The following is a 19,568-nucleotide window of genomic DNA, read 5'->3' as shown; positions in this document are numbered from 1 at the left end:
TAGGAGTCAATGGCCACTATAATCCTACCGAGGGGAAACACCAGTATACTGAATAGAACTGTAACTGACTAAAGTTGTAGCTAAACCACTGAAGCTAAAGTAGAACAATATTGCACAATTAGAAGACAGTCCTTTACACCAGTGTTTTTAAATCTGTGTGTGACTAGTGACCTCTAGTCAGTTCGTACCCATCTTGGCTCCCTTCTTGAGCAGAGCCACCACCACAGAGGTGTTCCTGCAGCCCACGGCCCGGTCCAGAGGTCGCATCCCACTGTAGTCCACATGCTCTATCATCGCCCCGTGGTCCACCAGATACTGCACCTGGAGACAGACAGACAAGATAAGAGAGGGAAGATGGGAGTTAAAGGATGAAGAAAATTTGAGGGGGAAAATGAAGAGGAGGAGGAGAGAAAGAACAGACGAGCATTCTACCTTCAGGTACTTATTCCAATCAACAACAGTGAAAACAACTTTCTCTGTGCTGCACTGCCATGGGGAGGTCATCAACGTGGCGACCAGCGACCACTTACCACTTCTGAGTCTCCGTAGAAAGATGCCAGGTCCAGGGGGGTGCGTCCACTCTTATCGGCGTGGGCAGTGGCCGCGCCCCTCTCAACCAGACAGCGCACCAATGGCATGTGGCCCTTCAGACACGCCCAGCTCAGAGCAGTCAGACCTTCCTTGTCCATCTGGGCCAGAGACGCACCTGCAAGAGGGGGTTAAAGGTCATGTTTCCATGGCAGCCAGGGTCATAACATGGCGACCTGGCAGCTGTTTTTGTCCATTACTAAATATTACACATACTTTATGTATTTGCTACATGTTGCCCATGTGCAAGTCAAACCTACACTTTTGCAGTTGCCTTTGTACTTTTACGCTAGGTACTCTGAACCAATGAGAGTAGTAGAGTGGGTGGTGGTGATGTTGAGGATGAACTGAACTCTGACCTTGTGCCAGTAGGAACTCCGCTGTGCCGAGGTGGCCCTCTGAGGAGGTCATCATGAGGGGCGTGCGGCCCTGCTTGTCTGCCATGTTGACGTCAGCTCCATGGTTCAACAGCAGGTCCACTATCTGAGGAGGAAGAAACCAGATAGCATGTAGCTAGCTACGTTAGTATTTTTGGTCACCATTGTTCTCTATCATTGCTAGTAGTGTATTTTAATATTTCCATATTTGCCATATTTGCATGGCTTGGTGACTTGAAATAATAAATGGGTGCGAAATTCAAAAGTGCCCACCCACCTGCCAATGTCCCTGGCGCACAGCGCTGAAGAGAGGCACGATGCCCCGGCGGTTAGGCTGTCCAACCGCTGCCCCTTGTTCCAACAGCAGCCTGCACACATCCAGCTTCCCCCTGCCTGCTGCTGCAGTCAGAGCTACAGTGGGAGAGGGGGAAGCCAGGGTCAGTGTGGGTAAAAGCATTCGACAGACTTTGATACAGTCATACACAAACAAACTAATACAACACGTACCAGTCTCTCCCCAGAGTGTGTCAAAGTTGTTGATCTGTGCTCGCTCCTCCTCCTCCTCATCCTTCTCTGGCAGGTCCAATAGGTAAGAGGCGATCTGTACAGGAGACAACATTCAGACTTAGTGTGTGTACGGTGGGTGTGTGTTTGTGTGTGTGTGTGTGTGTGCACATGCGTGTGTACCTCTGTGTATCCCATGCTGGCCCCTGCTATAAGGGCCTGCTGGACAGCGTGACTCTTGGTGAAGGCTCCTTGAGGCTGTCCGTCAGGGTTCCAGTCACTCTGCATCAGGAACTTGACCACCTGCAGGTGTCCTCGCAGTGCAGCGTGCACCAGCGCACACTGACCGTTCCTGTCCAGGTGGTCCACCTACACACAGGGAGAGCGAGGGTCATTATACACATGCACACACACAGACGTCACGTGTTCAAAAATACCTATTGGTACATTCTGCTACCAGAGAGTTATATCGTGTTGTGTAAATGCATCATAATGCTGTTGTAATAAACCTCAATTGCCAAAGTGACAGTATGCACAGCCTGACCTTGGCCTTGCAGGCGCAGAGCGCAGTGACGATGGACAGGTGTCCAGCGGCGGCGGCATAGCCCAGCGGGGTGAGGCCGCTGTCGGACTCCCCGTCTACGTGCGCTCCATTCTCCAGCAGCAGGCCGGCTGTCTCCGCGTAGCCCAGGTGGGCGTGGACACACAGCAATGGGGCGTTGTTCAGAACCTCAGAACGGTAGTTAACGTTGGCGCCGCCTAGGACCAACAAACGGCTCACCTAGAGGGAGGAGTGTCAGACGTATAACCAATACATCAAACATGTAATGCAATAGTGCTTTGGTTAGGCCACTGCTGTTGTGAGTGTGTGTCCAGTACCTTGATGTTGGGTGTGTAAAGGTTCCTCAGTGAGGCCAGAGCAGTGGAGAGCCCCTCTGTGCTGTAAGAGACCCATAGCCCCTGCAGGACTGACGAAGAGACCCCAACCTTCTTACTCAGGCCCTGTGGAGAAGATAACAGTAATATCAACAACAGTGTTACTGCACAGTGGGTAGAACCTATTGACCCAGATGTTGGAGGTGTGCTAGCATGCTGTAGTGATTTTGTGGTGGTGTGTCGTTACCTTAAAGATGTGTGCTTTGAGGATGTGGTGGCCCAGCTCTATGGTCTGCTGCCGGTTCAGTTTGCCCTCCTGACGTGAGAACCAGAAGGCCAGGAGCGTGTGGCCACTCCTACAGTGACAGAGAGATGGCGAGGAAGAAAAGAGGGAAAGTGGAGAAAGATAAGATGTAGAGAGAGGGAGAGAAATTAAGAACAGAAAGCTCCACAAATTCAAGCTGTAAACATTGATGTTCCAGGTACACACTGGCTTTGCAGAGGGTCTGTTTGTTCCTCTCAGGGGACCAGTGTCTCCCTACCTCGGGTCACAGAGGAACTTGGTCTTCTCCCCGTCCTCCCTCCAGATGAGCCACTCCCTGAAGGAGGGGTGTGTGAACATACGTGTTCCGTCCCTCCTCCGCACCAGGAAGGGCGATAGCAGCTCCAGTCTCCCCTGGAAATCTTCCCAGTCCAGGGCGGGGCCTCGCACGGCACCAGCATTCACTGCCCCATACGCCTGCTCGTCCGTGAGGGGGTGGAGGGAGGCAACGGCCACGTTGAGCAGGGGGAGGGCACGCTCGAAGGACGACTGGGTGGGGAAACGCATGTTGAGCTGCAGCAGGTACACCTCAGCCAGGCTCACCGGCACCACCTGGGGGGAGACATGGAGAAACACCTCGGGTCAGTTTTGTAAGGAAACATCATACAAACTTTCACAGAGAGAGATAAACAGACAAACAGGCAGAGTATGGAACACAAGCAAAAACCTTGAGACATACAGTATATAGCTCCAGGACCGAGACACAGACTCACCTTGAAGCTGGAGCTCTTGAGCACCAGGTAGCCCTTCTCGATGAGGTCCAGCGTCAGCTTCAGGTAGAGGTAAGAGCCGCGGCTCAGGGCCTTGAGGTGGGTGCTCAGCTTGGCGAAGGCTGCGTTGTCCAGACGCCCGTTGAGAGACACGTTGCTCTGGATCTCAGCACTGCCCTGTATCCTCTGCAGCAGGTAGCCCTGCAGGTCGGGGAGAAAAAGGAGTTCAGCATCATGATAACTTGGGGGGGTGGGGTGTAATACTATCACCATGACCGCTTTTATCACAATAGTTGATAATCGTTTTAAATCACGGTTGACTACTTTTACTACAATGATTGAGGTTGAAGTGAGAGATGACTATCAGAGAGTAAAGACGTCAGACAGATGGTTTGGTGTAAACCTGAACCCTACCTGCAGGTCCTGGTCTATGGCATCATTCTCCTCCAGGCGGTCAAGAGAGATACGGTGGAACGGGAGGGGATGTGTGATCTCCTGTAGGGAGGTCCTGACGGTGACCACCAGTTTGAGCCAGGGAGGAAAGCGTTCCATGGTCTTACACAGGAAGGAGGTGATGGTGTCGCCGTAGTCCGGCTTGTGGAACTCTGCCTCATTCAGCCCGTCTACCAGAATGATCAGGTCCTCCTCACATGCTATCTTCCTCTCTGATGAACACAAAGACAACAAGGTTGTTTATCAGGACAAGGAGTGGAAAGAATTGACTATTAACTACTGAGATGGGGCATTTTGTTGTTTTTTGGAAAACATGAATGGAGCTGGCCCAAACCCTGAGAGAAAATAACAATTTATCAAATGCACAGCTCCTGTGCAGTTCCATAAAACCTTGAACACCCCTGACCTCTGTGCAGGACGTCGAGGGGCTCCAGCACACCCCTCCTGAAGGCATTGAGGGGGTCCTGGACACAGGAGCGCAGACTGAGGGTGCTCTGCAGGTGGGGCTCCCGTAGCAGCTGCTCCCTGTAGGCCATGAGCTGGGGTGCCCGGCACAGCAGAGCCGCCACGTTGTGGACAAACTCTGGCACCAGGCATGTGTAGGCATTGTCCGCCTGGCAGTAGTGGTATGCCACCACCTGGGGGCGATAGAGAGTGGAAGTGAGATAAAAAATAAAAAAAAGATTACTTTTATATAGGTGATCCCATTGAAATTGAAAATATATTTTATCTAGATATCTCTGATTATCACACTTTATTTTTCCAAAGAGAGAGGTACATTTAACTGAATCCACAAGCACTTCGCTACACATGCAATAACATCTGCTAAACATGTGTATGTGACCAAAGAAATTGGATTTGAAGAGGGTGCAAGTCAACCCACACAAATATATTCCGTCTTGAATCTTCAGCACGTAACAATCAAATAAAACACGAACCAAACAGGCCTAGGTGACATTCTGTGCCAACTAACCACTATTATCTTTATGACACAAGAGATTTAACGCAGACTGAAGCACAGCTACAGATTGAGGCTTCATTAAAACAATGTCGAAAAACAATACCATGTTACATTATTCATTGAAGAGTGATGACTGCTGTGTAGCTTGTTGTGACTGTCAGGTTTTTGTCTCTAGTGTGTCAGAGGAGTTGACTGGCACTAAGACCCTGGGGGTGGTGAAATGGTCCAGGATCAGATAATTTTTAATCCCCTTGTTGGATAAGGTTAGGCAGTCTGATCCTAGATCTGTAGTTGAATGTACAGTATAATACAGCGCCGCCTTGGATGGACTTGGAGTGCTGAAGAATGCCAGTAGGCTTCACAGACCAGCTCCAACGTAAAGCTTCCCTCAGGAACATTTCAGACTAGATTAGAGAGCTTCACTCCGAAGGTCATACACAGATTCATAGCCGTATACTTCTGGCAACTGACATCCACAGGGATGTGTGTAGTATTTGTGATGCTTGTGTGTGGTAGAGTTGTGTGTAGTGTGGGTGTGTAAAGTGTGAGTGTAAAGTGTGTGTAGAAAGTGTGTGTGTGGGTCAACCACTGGAGCAGGCTATCATTAAGAATGCATGTGGCCGCTAAGGGGATCTAATGGCTCGGCTGGAACACTGCTCCCTGGGCCTATGCATATTTCATTAGGCCATAGCACAGAGAGACAGAGGAAACAAGATAGAGAGAGAGATGGGGGGGGGGGGGGGGGGGGGGGGGGGAGTGAGAGCTTCCCTTTGTTTTTCTGATGTGTCTGCACAACACCACCAGTCATGAAAATGGAATGGAAAGAGAGATAGACAGAGAAAAAGGGACGGAATGAAGAGCCAGATTGGATAGCAGGAGTTGACAGTGGATGGAGGAAGAGGGGGAGAGAGAGTGCTAAGTGACTAAAGGAAGATATTAGCATCAGTGTTGCTAGACAGGATGGGTTAAGGACATAGGGAGAGAGCATGGAGAGAGAAAAGGATGTAGAATGAACAGAATGCAGATAACGGAGAGAATGAGAGAAGAGCGGCAGCGGATAGAGAGAATGAATAATAATGTGAGAAGGGAGAGAACAAGGCCACAAGGAGGTCAGAGGGCAGAGACAGTTACCAGACCAGAGACGCTGTAGGAAAAAGCTGCTGACACTGAAGAACAAAGGAGCAGGTGAGCAGGCTTTGACAGCATCAACACACCTTCCCCCTTAGCAATGTCTCAATGACCAGTTAATTAGTTGAATCCGGGCCACGTTCAGTAAGGCACACCGTTGTAGAACGTTCAAATAAAAATAGAACATAGTGTAAACCAGACATGTACCTCTGAGCAAGGATTCACCCAGCTGGTCAGGGGGTTTTGAATGGTACTTAAGACTACTGAGATGCAGCCGTGGTGTGGTGGTGTAGTAGTACTGTACCTGTGAGGCGAGCCGCCGTAAAGCCTCCTCCTGGCGCCTCCTCATCTCGGGGGTGCCAGGGCAGCTGCCCCCCAGGGTGCCATGGGAGTGCTGGGGCTGGGTGAGGGGCAGGGTCTCTCCATCTGAGAGAGTGAGAGAGTGAGAGAGAGAGAGTGAGAGAGGGGGGAGAGAGAGAAAGGAGGGAGTTGAGTGCATTTACTGTGTGCATTATTTACACAGACACAAGAATGCTTTTTATACGCATCTTAAGACACATGCCCAGTGTCTAATGACTTTAAAATACTAAAGTATTTTTGGGGGGTATCTGTACTTCACTATTCATATTTTTGACAACTTTTACTCCACTACATTCCCCCCCCAAAAGAATATACTTTTTACTCAATACATTTTCCCTGACACCCAAAAGTACTCGTTACATGCTGAATGCTTAGCAGGACAGGAAAATTGTCAAATTCACACGCTTATCAAGAGAACACATGGTCATCCCTACTGCCTCTGATCTGGCAGACTCACTAAACACAAATGCATCATTTGTAAATTATGTCTGAGTGTACCCCTGGCTATCTACATTTTAAAAACAAGAAAATGGTACCATATGGTTTGCTTAATATAAGGAATTTGAAATGATTTATACTTTTACTTATGTTACTTTTACCAATTCCATTTACTTTTGATACTTAAGTATAGTTAGAACCAAATACTTTTACTCAAGGAGTATTTTACTGGGTGACTTTCACTTGAGTAACTTTCTATTACGGTATCTCTCTATACCTTTACTCAAGTATGACAATTGGGTACTTTTTCCACCACTGCCCAGTACAACAGGCCCTTCTAGCAGCAGCCAGCATTGTTATACACACACACTCCTGTAGGACGGTATAAGCATACGTTTGGGCGAGGCGTGGGGGCTGTCTGAGGCGATCTGCCTCATGCGGTTGCCGTGGCAGCTGAGTGCCACCAGGCGGGAGATGATGGCAGTCTTGCCGAAGCCCACGTTGCCCACGACAACCACACCTCGATTGGCTGCCGAGTTGTCGCCGTGAAGATGGGCGTCCACTTCCTGGAAGAGCCACTCCCTCCCGGTGAAGAGCGAATCAGCTGTCAGGCTGGGCACCTCGAACAGAAGGGGCTTGAGGGCGATATCCGGGGGGCGGTAGGGGGCAAAACGTACTGGAGAGAGAGAGAGGAAGGGGACAGATTACAGGTGAGGGAAAAGACACAGGACTTGATGTGTAGAGTCCACTGCACTGTCATTGTCATTTCCTCAGTGCAACGTCAGCTTGTCACCCATAGAGGGGGATGTTCATCAAAATAACACACACCATGGGTGAACGCCACCATTGGGCTTCATACTAAGAACTACATAATGAAACAGAACTACTAAGTGTATGGGTAGATACTGCCTGTATATAACAAGTACATATGGTTAGCAGAGCGGGGTGCAGGGGATTAGATAACATATTGTAGTAGAGGGATACTGTACTCCTACAAATACAGCACCACTAGTTTAATAAGCACATCATTATAACGTGGCATTAACTGATGTAGAACAGTATAATGCCTTATAATGGGAGAAGAGAAAGAGAGGAGCATCACTTACGTGAGTTAGATTGCCAGGCATGGCTGTAAGCAGAAGCTGAGGCAGAGGACAGAGGAGAGAGACAACGCAAGAGAGGAGAGAGAGACAAAGCATGAGAAAGAGAGAGAGAGAAATGGAAGGGCAGGGAAAGAGGAGGAGAAATGGGAAGATGGATGGGAGGGATGGTGCAGCTAGCTAGCAGAGGAGAGGAGAGGGGATGGTGAGAGGGAGGGAGGGAGCAGAGTGGTGGGGAGCCACACCCAATATTTCATCCCTGATCCTAGGATGAAGCCTCAGACACATACAAATATCGTTTGAGCATATTTCTTGTTGTTGGAGCCCATGTTTTCTGTATATGCCTCAGAGCCGAGGTTGTGAGAGTGTGTGCGTTCAGTAGTTCTGTACTGAGGAGTAAGAAAGGCAAAGGTAAGGCGATATCTCTATGAGTTTTCATTCCCGGTGTGGTCTGATCTTAGGGAGAAAGTGCTGTGGTAAGCATGATAGTGTGACAGGCAGGGGGCTAAAAATACAGTCAGAGAGAGTGTAGGGAATATAGTGGGAGGAATAGAGGGAGAGATATAGAGAATACATCTGAATATCTGTGTGTGCATGTGCAAGTCTGTTTGTGCGTGTTCATTGTGTGTTCAGTGTGTGTGTCTTTGCTAGTGTGAGTGTGATTTAAGCCTTAAAAAGCCTTGGCCATGAGTGATGGGACCTCAGACAGGACCCCTGCAGTGACAGATGAGCCAGGGAGTGGTGAGGAGCGAAGGTCGATAACATTGATCTGGGAGGGGAGACGGATTAAGGTGTACCAGGGTGTGTGTGCGTGCGTGCGTGTGTTGTACCAGGCCATAAAGGGAGGGTTACATCACCCAATACCAGGCAGGGATAGGGGTTTAGAGGGACTGAGTGTACCAAGTATGTCTACACAGATATACACTCACAAATCATACTTACTAACACACTGACTTACAAGTATACTCCAAGACACACACAATCTCTCTCTCAAACACACACACACACACACACACACACCTAGACAGATTTTGGGAGTTGTCAAGGTAGAGTGGGAGTAAATAGGAAGATGAAGCAGATTTAGCACACACCACAAAATTACCCCTCACAACCCCAGTCCCTAAATCACCCCACCTCCACTCCCTGACCCACACCCCAAAATGCCCCCACCCCCATTTCCTCATCAATCTACACCCCCCCCACCAGTATCCCACACACTCAGATCCTAAACAAGCCCATTCAGATCCTAAACCAGCCCACTTATCCACCACACCCCCACCCAGAGTAATATGAGGCCTACCTCTGAGGTCGTGTCCGGAGCGCCCGGCCCCAGAGTTCTGACGGGGCATCCTGAGGGAGGTCCTCAGGGGAGTGTGTCTCTGCTCATCCAGGTAGGCCAGGTCCTCCAGGTGGGCTGAACTCGTGGCTAATGTGTGTGTGTGTGTGGTAAATGGGTGCAACAGATGAGAGAAGAAAAACAGAGTTAGTCAAACAAAGCCAGGAATCACTGAACCGCCTAAACCTGAATGCTAAATTGCTAATGCTAACGACAGACACCCTTGGAAATAGACAAACATATCAGTTCCATACCTCCCCATTGAGATCCACTACGAACCAGACCCATTTGAAATCCAACCCAAAGCAAACAGAAGTGGTTTAAAACTGTCAGTGTCCAAGACTAATGTGAACTAATGTGAGTAGCTATAGCGTGGTAGAGTGTATGTGTGTGAGAGCCTGTGTGAAAGCGTGTGACCTCATACACACCAAACACACTTCCTTCCTCGGACGACCCCTTTTCCAGATAGTTTGTTTAGTTGTTCCCCTCTCTGTTAACAATATACCCAAGTCTAGAGCTCTTCCAGTTGTCCCAAAAACCACCGTCTTTCAATAGGGAGAAAAAAAAGAGTAGGAAGATAATGCAGTAAATAGTTTTTATCTTTAGGATAAGAGCTTTATGGAGAATGACAGAGATAACCTCGTGTTACAGGGAGGGACTAACAACGCATCTCCTTCCTTCCTGTCAGGAAAATAATGTAATCCTGTTTTTTTAATGGGCTTCAATAAAACCCTGCATACCCACATACCACAAAGTTGTGAACCACTGGGCTAGCTGGTGCTAACAACAATTAAATGGAAGAAAATAAGTTCTACCCACCACTCACCTAACCTGCAACCTGTGATCTGTTTTACCTATGGCAGGGATCCCTCCCAGACTACTACCTTTCCACTGCAATACAGCTAAAACTGTAGCAGGTATGTGGCGAGTGGGATCTCAGATTTACGGTGGTTTGCGGGGACCTTGGTGTGGGTGAGCAGCTGTATTAGACTTAGATTTTAGATGAGTTTATTAGTCACATGCACAGGGTCGCAGATGTAATTGCAGGGTAAAGTGAAATTCTTAAGCTCAGAGCTCCAACAGTGCAGGTCAAAAAGACAAGTGAAACAATAATACAAATAACATTTGATCCTCTGCAGCAGTGGAAACTCTGGGTCTTCCTTTCCTGTGGCGGTCCTCGTGAGAGCCAGTTTCATCCTAGCGCTTGATGGTTTTTGTGACTCCACTTGAAGAAACGTTCAACTTTTCCAGATTGACTGACCTTCATGTCTTAAAAGTAATGATGGACTGTCGTTTTGCTTTGCTTATTTGAGCTGTTTTTGACATAATATGGACTTTGTCTTTTACCAAATAGGGCAATCTTCTGTATACCACCATACCTTGTCACAACACAACTGATTGGCTCAAATGCATTAAAAAGGAAAGAAATTCCGCAAATGAACTTAACAAGGCAAACCTGTTAATTGAAATGCATTCATGAAGCTGGTTGGGAGAATGCCAAGAGTGTGCAAAGCTGTCAAGGCAAAGGGTGGCTATATGAAGAATCTCAAATGTAAAATATATTTGATTTGTTTAACACTTTTTTGGTTACTACATGATTCCATATGTGTTATGTCATAGTTTTGATGTCTTCACTATTATTCTACAATGTAGAAAATAGTCAAAAATAAAGAAAAACCTTTGAATGAGTAGGTGTTTCCAAACCTTTGACTGGTACTGTACATATTTAAAACATAATCAATGATATATGTCCATGGGGGTAGCCACTGCCATAGCTCATGGGGCTTGACGTGGAGCTACGGAGACATTTTCACACTCTACCACATTGCTTAGGTGGAGTTGTGTTTGTGTTTTATGTATTTTTAATAGTCATTGCTATGTGAGAGATGTGCTGGGAGAGAGAGAGAGAAGGAAAGTGGGAGGAAGGCGTGCGTTTCTGCAGAACAGAATGTCAAGGCTCATAACGTAGCCGCTCTGTCAGTTGGAGTAATCTAGTGCATTTGAACCAGGAGATCAGAGCCATTTTGAAAGTGAGCTTGACTACATAGGATGAAAGAGAGCAGACAGAGACGAGAGAGGCAGGAGGTAGAGATTGAGGAGGAGGTGGTTGGAAGAGGAGGCCAAGAGAGAGGAGAGGTGAGGAGAGAAATAGATGAGCTAGAGGGAAAGGGGAGGGAGCGAGGTAGAGGTAAAGAAAGAGGATATATGGAGTGAGTGCGGAGAGCTTTTCGTTCAGAGCCCAGTGTGGGTGGCTGCCCCAGCTCTGCTCCTGAGGCGTGTAGAAGGACAGCAGACCAGAACATCCCTACCTACTGCTCCCCTGCTCCCTCTGAGCAATGACCCTCACTGAATCACTCCTCTCCTCTCCTGTCAGTGGCGTGTGTGTGATTATCAAAGCTTTCTATACAGTCATTCAATCCACCATTTCACAATGTCCCCAGTTTACAAGATGCCACAGGCTAGGGCTGTATTTATAAGCTGACATACTGTCATATTTGACATGACAGTTGTCCCATTATCACTTCCAGGCTTGCAACTGGACTGAGTTATGTTGGGCAGAACATAATCACAACAATCATCTATCCCTAGATGAATTTTGGTGACGTCCCAACAGAACATTGTCTCCAATTGGATGAGGAACTGTGGCGGCCTATTCCCCAGCTACCACCACAAAGTCCCAAAGGCCAAAGGATTGTAGCTCATATTATTTCCTATACTCCCACAGTAAACAGAGAGAACGCTCTCCCTCACCCTCCATTTGGCAAATCTGACCATAACTCTATCCTCCTGATTCCACTTACAAGCAAAAATTAAAATAGGAAGCACCCGGGACTAGATCAATAAAAAAAGTGTTCAGATGAAGCAGATGCTAAGCTACAGGACTGTTTTGCTAGCACAGACTGGAATATGTTCTGGGATTCCTCCGATGGCATTGACGAGTACACCATCAGTCATTGGCTTCACCAATAAGTGCATCGATGACGTCCCCCCCACAGTGACGTCCCCCCCACAGAAATCCCGCTATGCCCTCCGACGAACCATTAAACAGGCAAAGCATCAATACAGGACTAAGATTGAATCAGACTACACCAGCTCTGACGCTCGTCGGATGTGGCAGGGCTTGCAAACCATTACAGACTACAAAAGGGAAGCACAGCCGAGAGCTGCCCAGTGACACAAGCCTACCAGACAAGCTAAACTAATTTTATGCTCGCTTCGAGGCAAATAACACTGAAACATGCATGAAAGCACCAGCTGTTCCGGAAGATTGTGTGATCACGCTCTCCGCAGCCGATGTGAGTAAGATCTTTAAACATGGCAACATTCATAAGGCCGCAAGACCAGACAGATTAACATGACGTGTACTGCGAGCATGCACTGACCAACTGGCAAGTATCTTCAATTACATTTTCAACCTCTCCCTGTCTGAGTCTGGAATACCAACATCTTAAGCAGACCACCATAGTCCCTATGCCCAAGAACACTAAGGTAACCTGCTTAAATGACTACCGACCCATAGCACTCACATCTGTAGCCATGAAGTGCTTTGAAGGGCTGGTCATGGCTCACAACACCATTATCCCAGAAACCCTAGACCCACTCCAATTTGCATACCACCCTAACAGACCACAGATGATGCAAACGATTGCACTCCACACTGCCCTTTCCCACCTGGACAAAAGGAACACCTATGTGAGAAAGCTATTAATTGACTACAGCTCAGTGTTCAACACCATAGTGCCCTCAAAGCTCATCAAAAAGCTAAAGACCCTGGGACTAAACACTCTGCAACTGGATCCTGGACTTCCTGACGGACCTCCCCCAGGTGGTAAGGGTAGGTAACAACACATCCACCATGCTGATCCTCAACACAGGGGCCTCTCAGGGGTGTGTGCTCAGTCCCCTCATGACTGCACGGCCAGGCACGACTCCAAAACCATCATTAAGTTTGCAGATGACAACAGCGGTAGGCCTGATCACTGAGAACGACGAGACAGCCTATAGGGAGGAGGTCAGAGATCTGGCCGTGTGGTGCCAGGACAACAACCTCTCTCTCAACGTGATCAAGACAAAGGAGATGATTGTGGACTACAGGAAAAAAGAGGATCGGGCACGCCCCCATTCTCATCGACAGGGCTGCAGTGGAGCAGGTTGAGAGCTTCAAGATCCTTGGTGTCCACGTCACCAACAAACGAACTTTAAAAAAAAGTATTATTATTATTTTAGCTAGGCAAGTCAGCTAAGAACAATTGATTATTTACAATGACTGCCTAGGAACAGTGGGTTAACTGCCTTGTTCAGCAACCTTTCGGTTACTGGCCCAATGCTCTAACCACTAGGCTACCTGCCTGGTCCAAGCACGCTAAAACAGTTGTGAAGAGGGCACAACCAAACCTATTCCCCCTCAGGAGAATGAAAAGATTTGGCATGGGTCCTCAGATCCTCAAAAGGTTCTACAGCTGCACCATCGAGAGTATCCTGACAGGTTGCATCACTGCCTAGTATGGCAACTGCTCGGCCTCCGACCGCAAGGCACTACAGAGGGTAATGCGTACGGCCCAGTACATCACTGGGGCCAAGCTTCCTGCCACCCAGGACCTCTATACCAGGCGGTGTCTGATGAAGACCCTAGAAATTGCCAAAGACTCCAGCCACCCTAGTTACAGACTGTTCTCTCTGCTACCGCATGGTAAGCGGTACCAGAGTGCCAAGTCAAGGTCCAAAAGGTTTCTAAACAGCTTCTACCCCCAAGCCATAAAACTCCTGAACATCTAATCAAATGTCCACCCAGACTATTTGCATTGCCCCCCCTCCCCTCTTTTACACAGCTGCTACTCTGTGATGTTATCATCTATGCATCTATGCATAGTCACATAATAACTTTACCCACATGTGCATATTACCTCAACTAACCGCCCCCGCACACACTCTGTACCGGTACCCCCCTATATATAGTCTTGCTCTTGTTATTTTACTGCTGCTCTTTAATGACTTGTTACTTTTATTTCTTATTCATAATTTTTTAAAAACTGAATTGTTGGTTAGGGGCTCATAAGTAAGCATTTCACTGTAAGATCTGTTGTATTCGGTGCATGTGACTAATACAATTTGATTTGAATGCTACAGTGGGGGACTTGGGGCGCCGCACTCGTTCTCGCCAACATTCACACTTCTTTATCTCGCTCCGCTCCCTCGTTACCAGGGTGCCTCCCTCCTATCTTTCTTTCTCTCTCTGTGATTCTCTCTCTCCAGCTCCCCCTCAGTCTCTCCCCCCAGTCACCAGAGGGACTATGCCCATGGCTTTGATGTTTCAGTGCTGCCTGGGCCAAGCCTCTCCATGCCCGGTTTATCCTCCCTCCTTTTCCCTATCCATCTTTCTTACGCAGACTCCCCTCTCTCTCCACTAAACTAATGTTGCTCATTCCTTCCATCTTACTGATGACTAGAATCTATGCCACACATTCTCCCCTTTTCTCCTATATGCGTTTGTCTTTTTTCCTTTTCCTCTTTCTCCATTTAATCAGTGTCCCCCCCTACTGTATATCCATCTGCTGGTAGTCCTTTCTCTCTTTATTCCTCTATCAGTTTGTCTCCCTCTCTTTATATCTCTATTCCTTTCCCTTTCTCTCTCCTATATCAGTCTCCTCCCCCATTCTCCCACCATGCCCAGCTTTCTTCCGACTCTTCAATAAGCTTTGTTTGCACTTCACTCCTCTCAGTGGCCTCTTAGAGGGCATGTGTCAGAAGTCAAAAGACAAAGGCCAAACAACCTAAACCCCTGTATGATCGACCCCTTAAACACTGCTAGCCCAGCTCCATTCATCCCACTGGATAGGCCAAGTCAGAGGTGAGGAGCTACAGGCTTTTTTAGTACCAGCTTGCTATGCTGCTTTTATATGCCCCGACATAGAGAGGACATTGAAAACACATGTTTGAACACTTTTAGGGGGATCTGTGGGGCTTTCCTCACCCTGAAGGAATGTTTTTACCCTGGCATCTGCGGTATTCACCACCCACCCCCAGGTACTGTGAGAACATTAACGTTCCCTATTTCCATTAAAGTTAATGTCGGAGGGGCACAGGGGGTTAAATAAGAGCACCTAAATGAGGTGGGAACACTCAGTCAGTCTCAGATGCTGAGAAGGGGGTCAATTCCAACTTGGTAACTAAATATCACACATTTATGAAAGTAATATAGCCAAACCCTATAAGGATTTTCAATTAATTCTGAGTTTCAGGTCATTGTCTGAATGGAAATTGATATAGAACAGACCCAAACTTTCAAAGGGTAATGAATCCCCTACCTTTAGCAGCACATTCATTTGTATGCCACTTTGGCCTAAAAGTGTGCAATGAAATGTGGTAAACAAATAAACAAGAGGTGTGGCTGGAATAGTGACTCACCTGCCACAGAGTTGGGCCGGGGCATGAGGTAGAGTGGGATGGAGTGGGCCGTCTCCAGGCTCCTCTCTGGGATCTTGTTCAGGCTGTAGGTGGAGGCAGCCATGTTCTCATCCACGCGGTACAGGAACGAGTCTGTGCCCGAACACTTCTGGGTCTGCCACAGCTTCAGGCTACCCCGCGAGCCCTCCCCATGCTTCCCCCCACCCCGGTCAGCATTCTCAGAGTAGCTGGTCAGTGTGGCTGGCAGATAAAAGGTCATTTAGACAAATATATGTTGTGTTCTTTAGAGACTCTGCTTAGTTTAAAACTGATTAAGACCCATGGAGCAAGGCGAGTTTACTCTTCATTCAATTACACACCTCAAAGTAAATGTTATAACAATAACAAAATCTCCCAACAGTAGAGCACATACGGATATAAAGCAAACATATTTAAATACAGCTCATCCTATCACCTGGCTTTTCCAAAATGTTAAGAATTAAAACATGAGTATATCAAATTGTTACAGAAAACATGGCTTTCAGTGTAAACGTTTGGTATGCGAGGAAATACATGGGAAACATTACATAACTTCCACAAAATAAGTGAGCGTCTGTCCCTCACCGATGATGCCGCTGTCCCTGCTCTCCAGGGTGGAGGTGGGGCTGGTGATGGAACCATAGGCGCAGTCTCCGGAGGCATGATTCCCGGGGGCCCCTCCGGGGGGCAGTGTGGAGCAGGGGCTGCCTGCAGGGGGGGAGGCTGTGCTGCTGGCCAGGCTGGAGCAGGGGCTGATCCGCTGGGTCACTGACATCATGCCCTGGTAGGGAGGGAGGAAGGGTCAGGTCTATACTGAAGTACAGCGATACACCGGACTGCATCAACCCATGAGAAATGATCAGGTAAATTAGCTGTGATTAAATTATGATAAGGTACAACCAGTTGACATATCTCATGTACTAAGTAGTCTACCCACACGCACGCACACACCATAGACCGACAAGACGAGAAAGAATGCTAGGATCAGCAATCATTGATACGGTCCTTGCCTGCCATATTTTTCCAGTGCATGTGTAACCGTAGAGTCATCACTTTTTAATATCTTTTGATGACTCATGCAATTATTTTCATGAGTGAACCATTTTTTGCAATATAATGAATTCTAATTCAGTAGAATATCAATACGTTTAGTGAGCAAAGCAAGTAGAATAGATCCAGTTCTACTTTGATCTATTGAGCAGGGGCAGGGAGAGAGAGAGGCAGGCCCACCTCCGGGCATGCTGGATTCTTATTCCAGACAATCTGTTCATCAATTATCCATGGCCCTGGCTCTAAACGAAAAACGAGTTGATTTGAACATTGGTCATTTGAAAATAAATCGGGAGATTAGTCAGAATAGCATAGAAATTCACAGGAGACCAGGATGTGAGCAGAGGTGTGAGTGACTTCTTAGGGAAGGTTTGGCGCAAGACAGAGGGCATCCAAGTATGGAATGCTCCTTGGTCATGATAACAACTCTGCTGTGATTCGGATGTGTTTAGGGAGGCTCCGTAGAAATGAATATAGAACGGGAGTTTCCCTCCCACCTAGCCTACTCAGACTGCTTGCGTGGGAGTGGCAGGCCTCTAAACTGGGACTTGAGAAAACCAGGGCTGGGTTTTTGTTACCACTGCAGTTTGGCACGAAGGACCGAACCAAAGGCATACTGCTGAGCTGTGTAGAACAAGGGGGGCATCTCAATAGTCTAAACAAGCTCTCCTCTCCTTCCACTCATCTTAACAGATCAGAAAGACCGATAAAGGCAAAATGGGCCAGAGTCAGATCATTGCTGATGAAGGACACCAGAGGTGGAAGGCACTAGTTAAGATGCACCCAACGTGTGAAGTGTGGAAAGTAGGTCAGGCTTTAAGGCGGAGTCGCTCCAGCACCGTTGGATCTGCCATTGGATAGGCCTCCGTGGAGACAAGAGGATGTGGAATGCGGCGGGCAGTTTTCACGACCGAGGTAGCGGGTTACCATCCTCTGGGCCTCAGCTGCCCTAGGTCACTGTATGTTGGTTCTGCTCTGCAGGAGTGAAGGAGAGCCTAGCGCCCCTCACTCCGAGCTAGGTTATCCATAACTCATAGGTTTGATCTTCACAAACATCTTCTGAGCCAGCGCATAGTGGTGTCAGGGGCCATTGAGTTTGCCGTAAACAAATTACGTTATCTACAAAATGGTCCACTTGGTTCCGACGCTTAAGAGGCCTTGGAAAGTGATCTGCACATCCCACTGATTTGGGGTGTGCTTCTATAGCTGTGGGGCCCTTATAAGCTGGACCACATTGTGTGTTGGCCACCTACAGTAGTGACTACTCATCTAGGAGAAAGCCTGCACTTTGTATCCTGATGCCATGATGGGTCTTTAAAGACTTCAAAGTATTGACAAACTAATAATAATATACAGTAACAGTGCATGACAAAAGGGTGTGTAACCTACCTGTCCGTGGTCGTGTTCATCCATGCTCTTACTGTACTCTAGTGTGTGTGCAGTGTGCGTGTGTGTAACCTACCTGGCTGTCGTCGTGGTCGTCCATGTCGTACTGTGAGCCCGGCTGTCCCTCGTTCATCTTGTCTCCCAGGAGGAAGCCCAGGCGCGTCATAAGGGTGTTGGCTGCCTCGTCCACAGAGGGAGGGGGGCCCAGCTCCTGGCTCTCCTCACCTAGAGGGAGAGTTGGAGAGATGGAGATGGGGAAAGAGGGCGAGAAAGGATTCAGGTCAACACCACAGTACAGCGATACAGATAGCAGGACAATTATGTATTGATCTGCAGCAGATTAAGCCCGAGGGGATCAATTCTCAATCCGGGACCATAATGAGGCAACTCCTTGATCTAGTCAAAGAGCCGTTGGCTTGCTCTCAGTTTAATTGAAGGAATCATGTGCACTGCTCAACCACCAAAGACAACCACCAAATCTCTCACCACAACACACACATAACTTAGAGATTAATGTACAGAGCTCGTAACAATTCCCCCAGACACAACAACACTACAGTTCCTACAACAAATCCCCTTGGAGGAAGTTCCTGTCCCTTACACACCCTGGAGATCAATCTGTCCTTCACAACAAATGTAAGCTATCCCACAATCCCCTGCGGGAGGACGTCGGGTGGACTGTACATTGATCCTACAGAATGTGAAAAGCAGAGGGATGGAGCGAGGTGAGCACAGCTTTGGGGAGAGAAAACGGGCTCTGGGACACTGAGGAAGACCGGAATAAACAGGGGAGGGCTTGGAAGGATTAAGAACCCATTTCTATTATTCAGACCAGGACCCCTCCACAAAAATAAGTCGGGGAGATGACTTCATTTTGCCTCACTGTTAAGGGGTCGGTCATGAGCATTCCAAGCACAAGTTCTGCCACGTATTAGTAGCTTGTGTTCAAGTAGGAGCTGTCCCTGCTTAAATATTCCCCTCTTTCACGTCTCTTAATGCTAAGGACAATTTGGCTAATCTTCTTGATTAAACAGCATGTTCATATTACATCAGGCAATCAAGTTAATTAAGCTACTGGAATGCTCTGAGCATGTGCTTAATCCTCTGTGATGTTATTTAACTAGCTGACAGTTGTATTAGCATAAACAAGCGTCAGTGTAGTCTGCACTCCGAGCCAATAGAAGGCCCTAGAACGGCTCTCATCATCACCACGTGTTTAGCACCCAAACGAGGCAGCAGTCAGTCCAACACAAACACATAAACAAGCGTCAGTGTAGTCTGCACTCCGAGCCAATAGAAGGCCCTAGAACGGCTCTCATCATCACTACGTGTTTAACACCCAAATGAGGCAGCAGTCAGTCCAACACCAAGACGGCAGATGGGAGAAGACCAACGTCTCAATGAAGGAGTGGAGCGGAGAGAAAGAAGGAAGAGAAAGAGAGGAGTAGGCTAGGTGACACTTTCTGCTCCTCTGACAGACATGCTGTTGGTCCTATGGGCAGGTCAAAGGAAGTAGCGGAAACCAATAAAAACAGGAGACTGCCATCTGGACACCT

General features: G+C 47.9%; 1 protein-coding gene across 6 annotated transcripts in view; it reads right to left on the bottom strand.

Moving 5' to 3' along the window:
- Positions 1–19,568, bottom strand: part of tanc2a (tetratricopeptide repeat, ankyrin repeat and coiled-coil containing 2a) — a 135,828-nt gene that overhangs the window by 7,045 nt on the left and 109,215 nt on the right. For 3 of the 6 annotated variants that reach the window (XM_090196500.1, XM_090196502.1, XM_090196501.1), the window contains exons 5-24: positions 18,089–18,237; positions 16,162–16,357; positions 15,559–15,798; positions 9,118–9,243; positions 7,824–7,859; positions 7,112–7,393; positions 6,224–6,345; positions 4,237–4,468; positions 3,798–4,042; positions 3,381–3,584; positions 2,888–3,219; positions 2,593–2,701; positions 2,349–2,471; positions 2,014–2,250; positions 1,653–1,838; positions 1,473–1,566; positions 1,243–1,376; positions 948–1,071; positions 531–706; positions 189–321 (exon numbers count right to left, since the gene is read on the bottom strand). In XM_090196500.1, coding sequence (XP_090052626.1) covers positions 189–321; positions 531–706; positions 948–1,071; positions 1,243–1,376; positions 1,473–1,566; positions 1,653–1,838; positions 2,014–2,250; positions 2,349–2,471; positions 2,593–2,701; positions 2,888–3,219; positions 3,381–3,584; positions 3,798–4,042; positions 4,237–4,468; positions 6,224–6,345; positions 7,112–7,393; positions 7,824–7,859; positions 9,118–9,243; positions 15,559–15,798; positions 16,162–16,357; positions 18,089–18,237 — 3,480 coding nt within the window. The remainder of the gene's footprint in view (positions 1–188; positions 322–530; positions 707–947; positions 1,072–1,242; positions 1,377–1,472; positions 1,567–1,652; positions 1,839–2,013; positions 2,251–2,348; positions 2,472–2,592; positions 2,702–2,887; positions 3,220–3,380; positions 3,585–3,797; positions 4,043–4,236; positions 4,469–6,223; positions 6,346–7,111; positions 7,394–7,823; positions 7,860–9,117; positions 9,244–15,558; positions 15,799–16,161; positions 16,358–18,088; positions 18,238–19,568) is intronic. The other 3 variants (XM_090196503.1, XM_090196505.1, XM_090196504.1) reach the window with 1 other exon arrangement.

Source organism: Oncorhynchus mykiss, chromosome 13, assembly GCF_057628025.1.
Source record: "Oncorhynchus mykiss isolate SJ-2025 chromosome 13, ASM5762802v1, whole genome shotgun sequence".
Taxonomy (NCBI): domain Eukaryota; kingdom Metazoa; phylum Chordata; class Actinopteri; order Salmoniformes; family Salmonidae; genus Oncorhynchus; species Oncorhynchus mykiss.
Note: the sequence above shows the minus strand (reverse complement) of the source record. Positions and strands in the feature narration are given on the sequence as shown.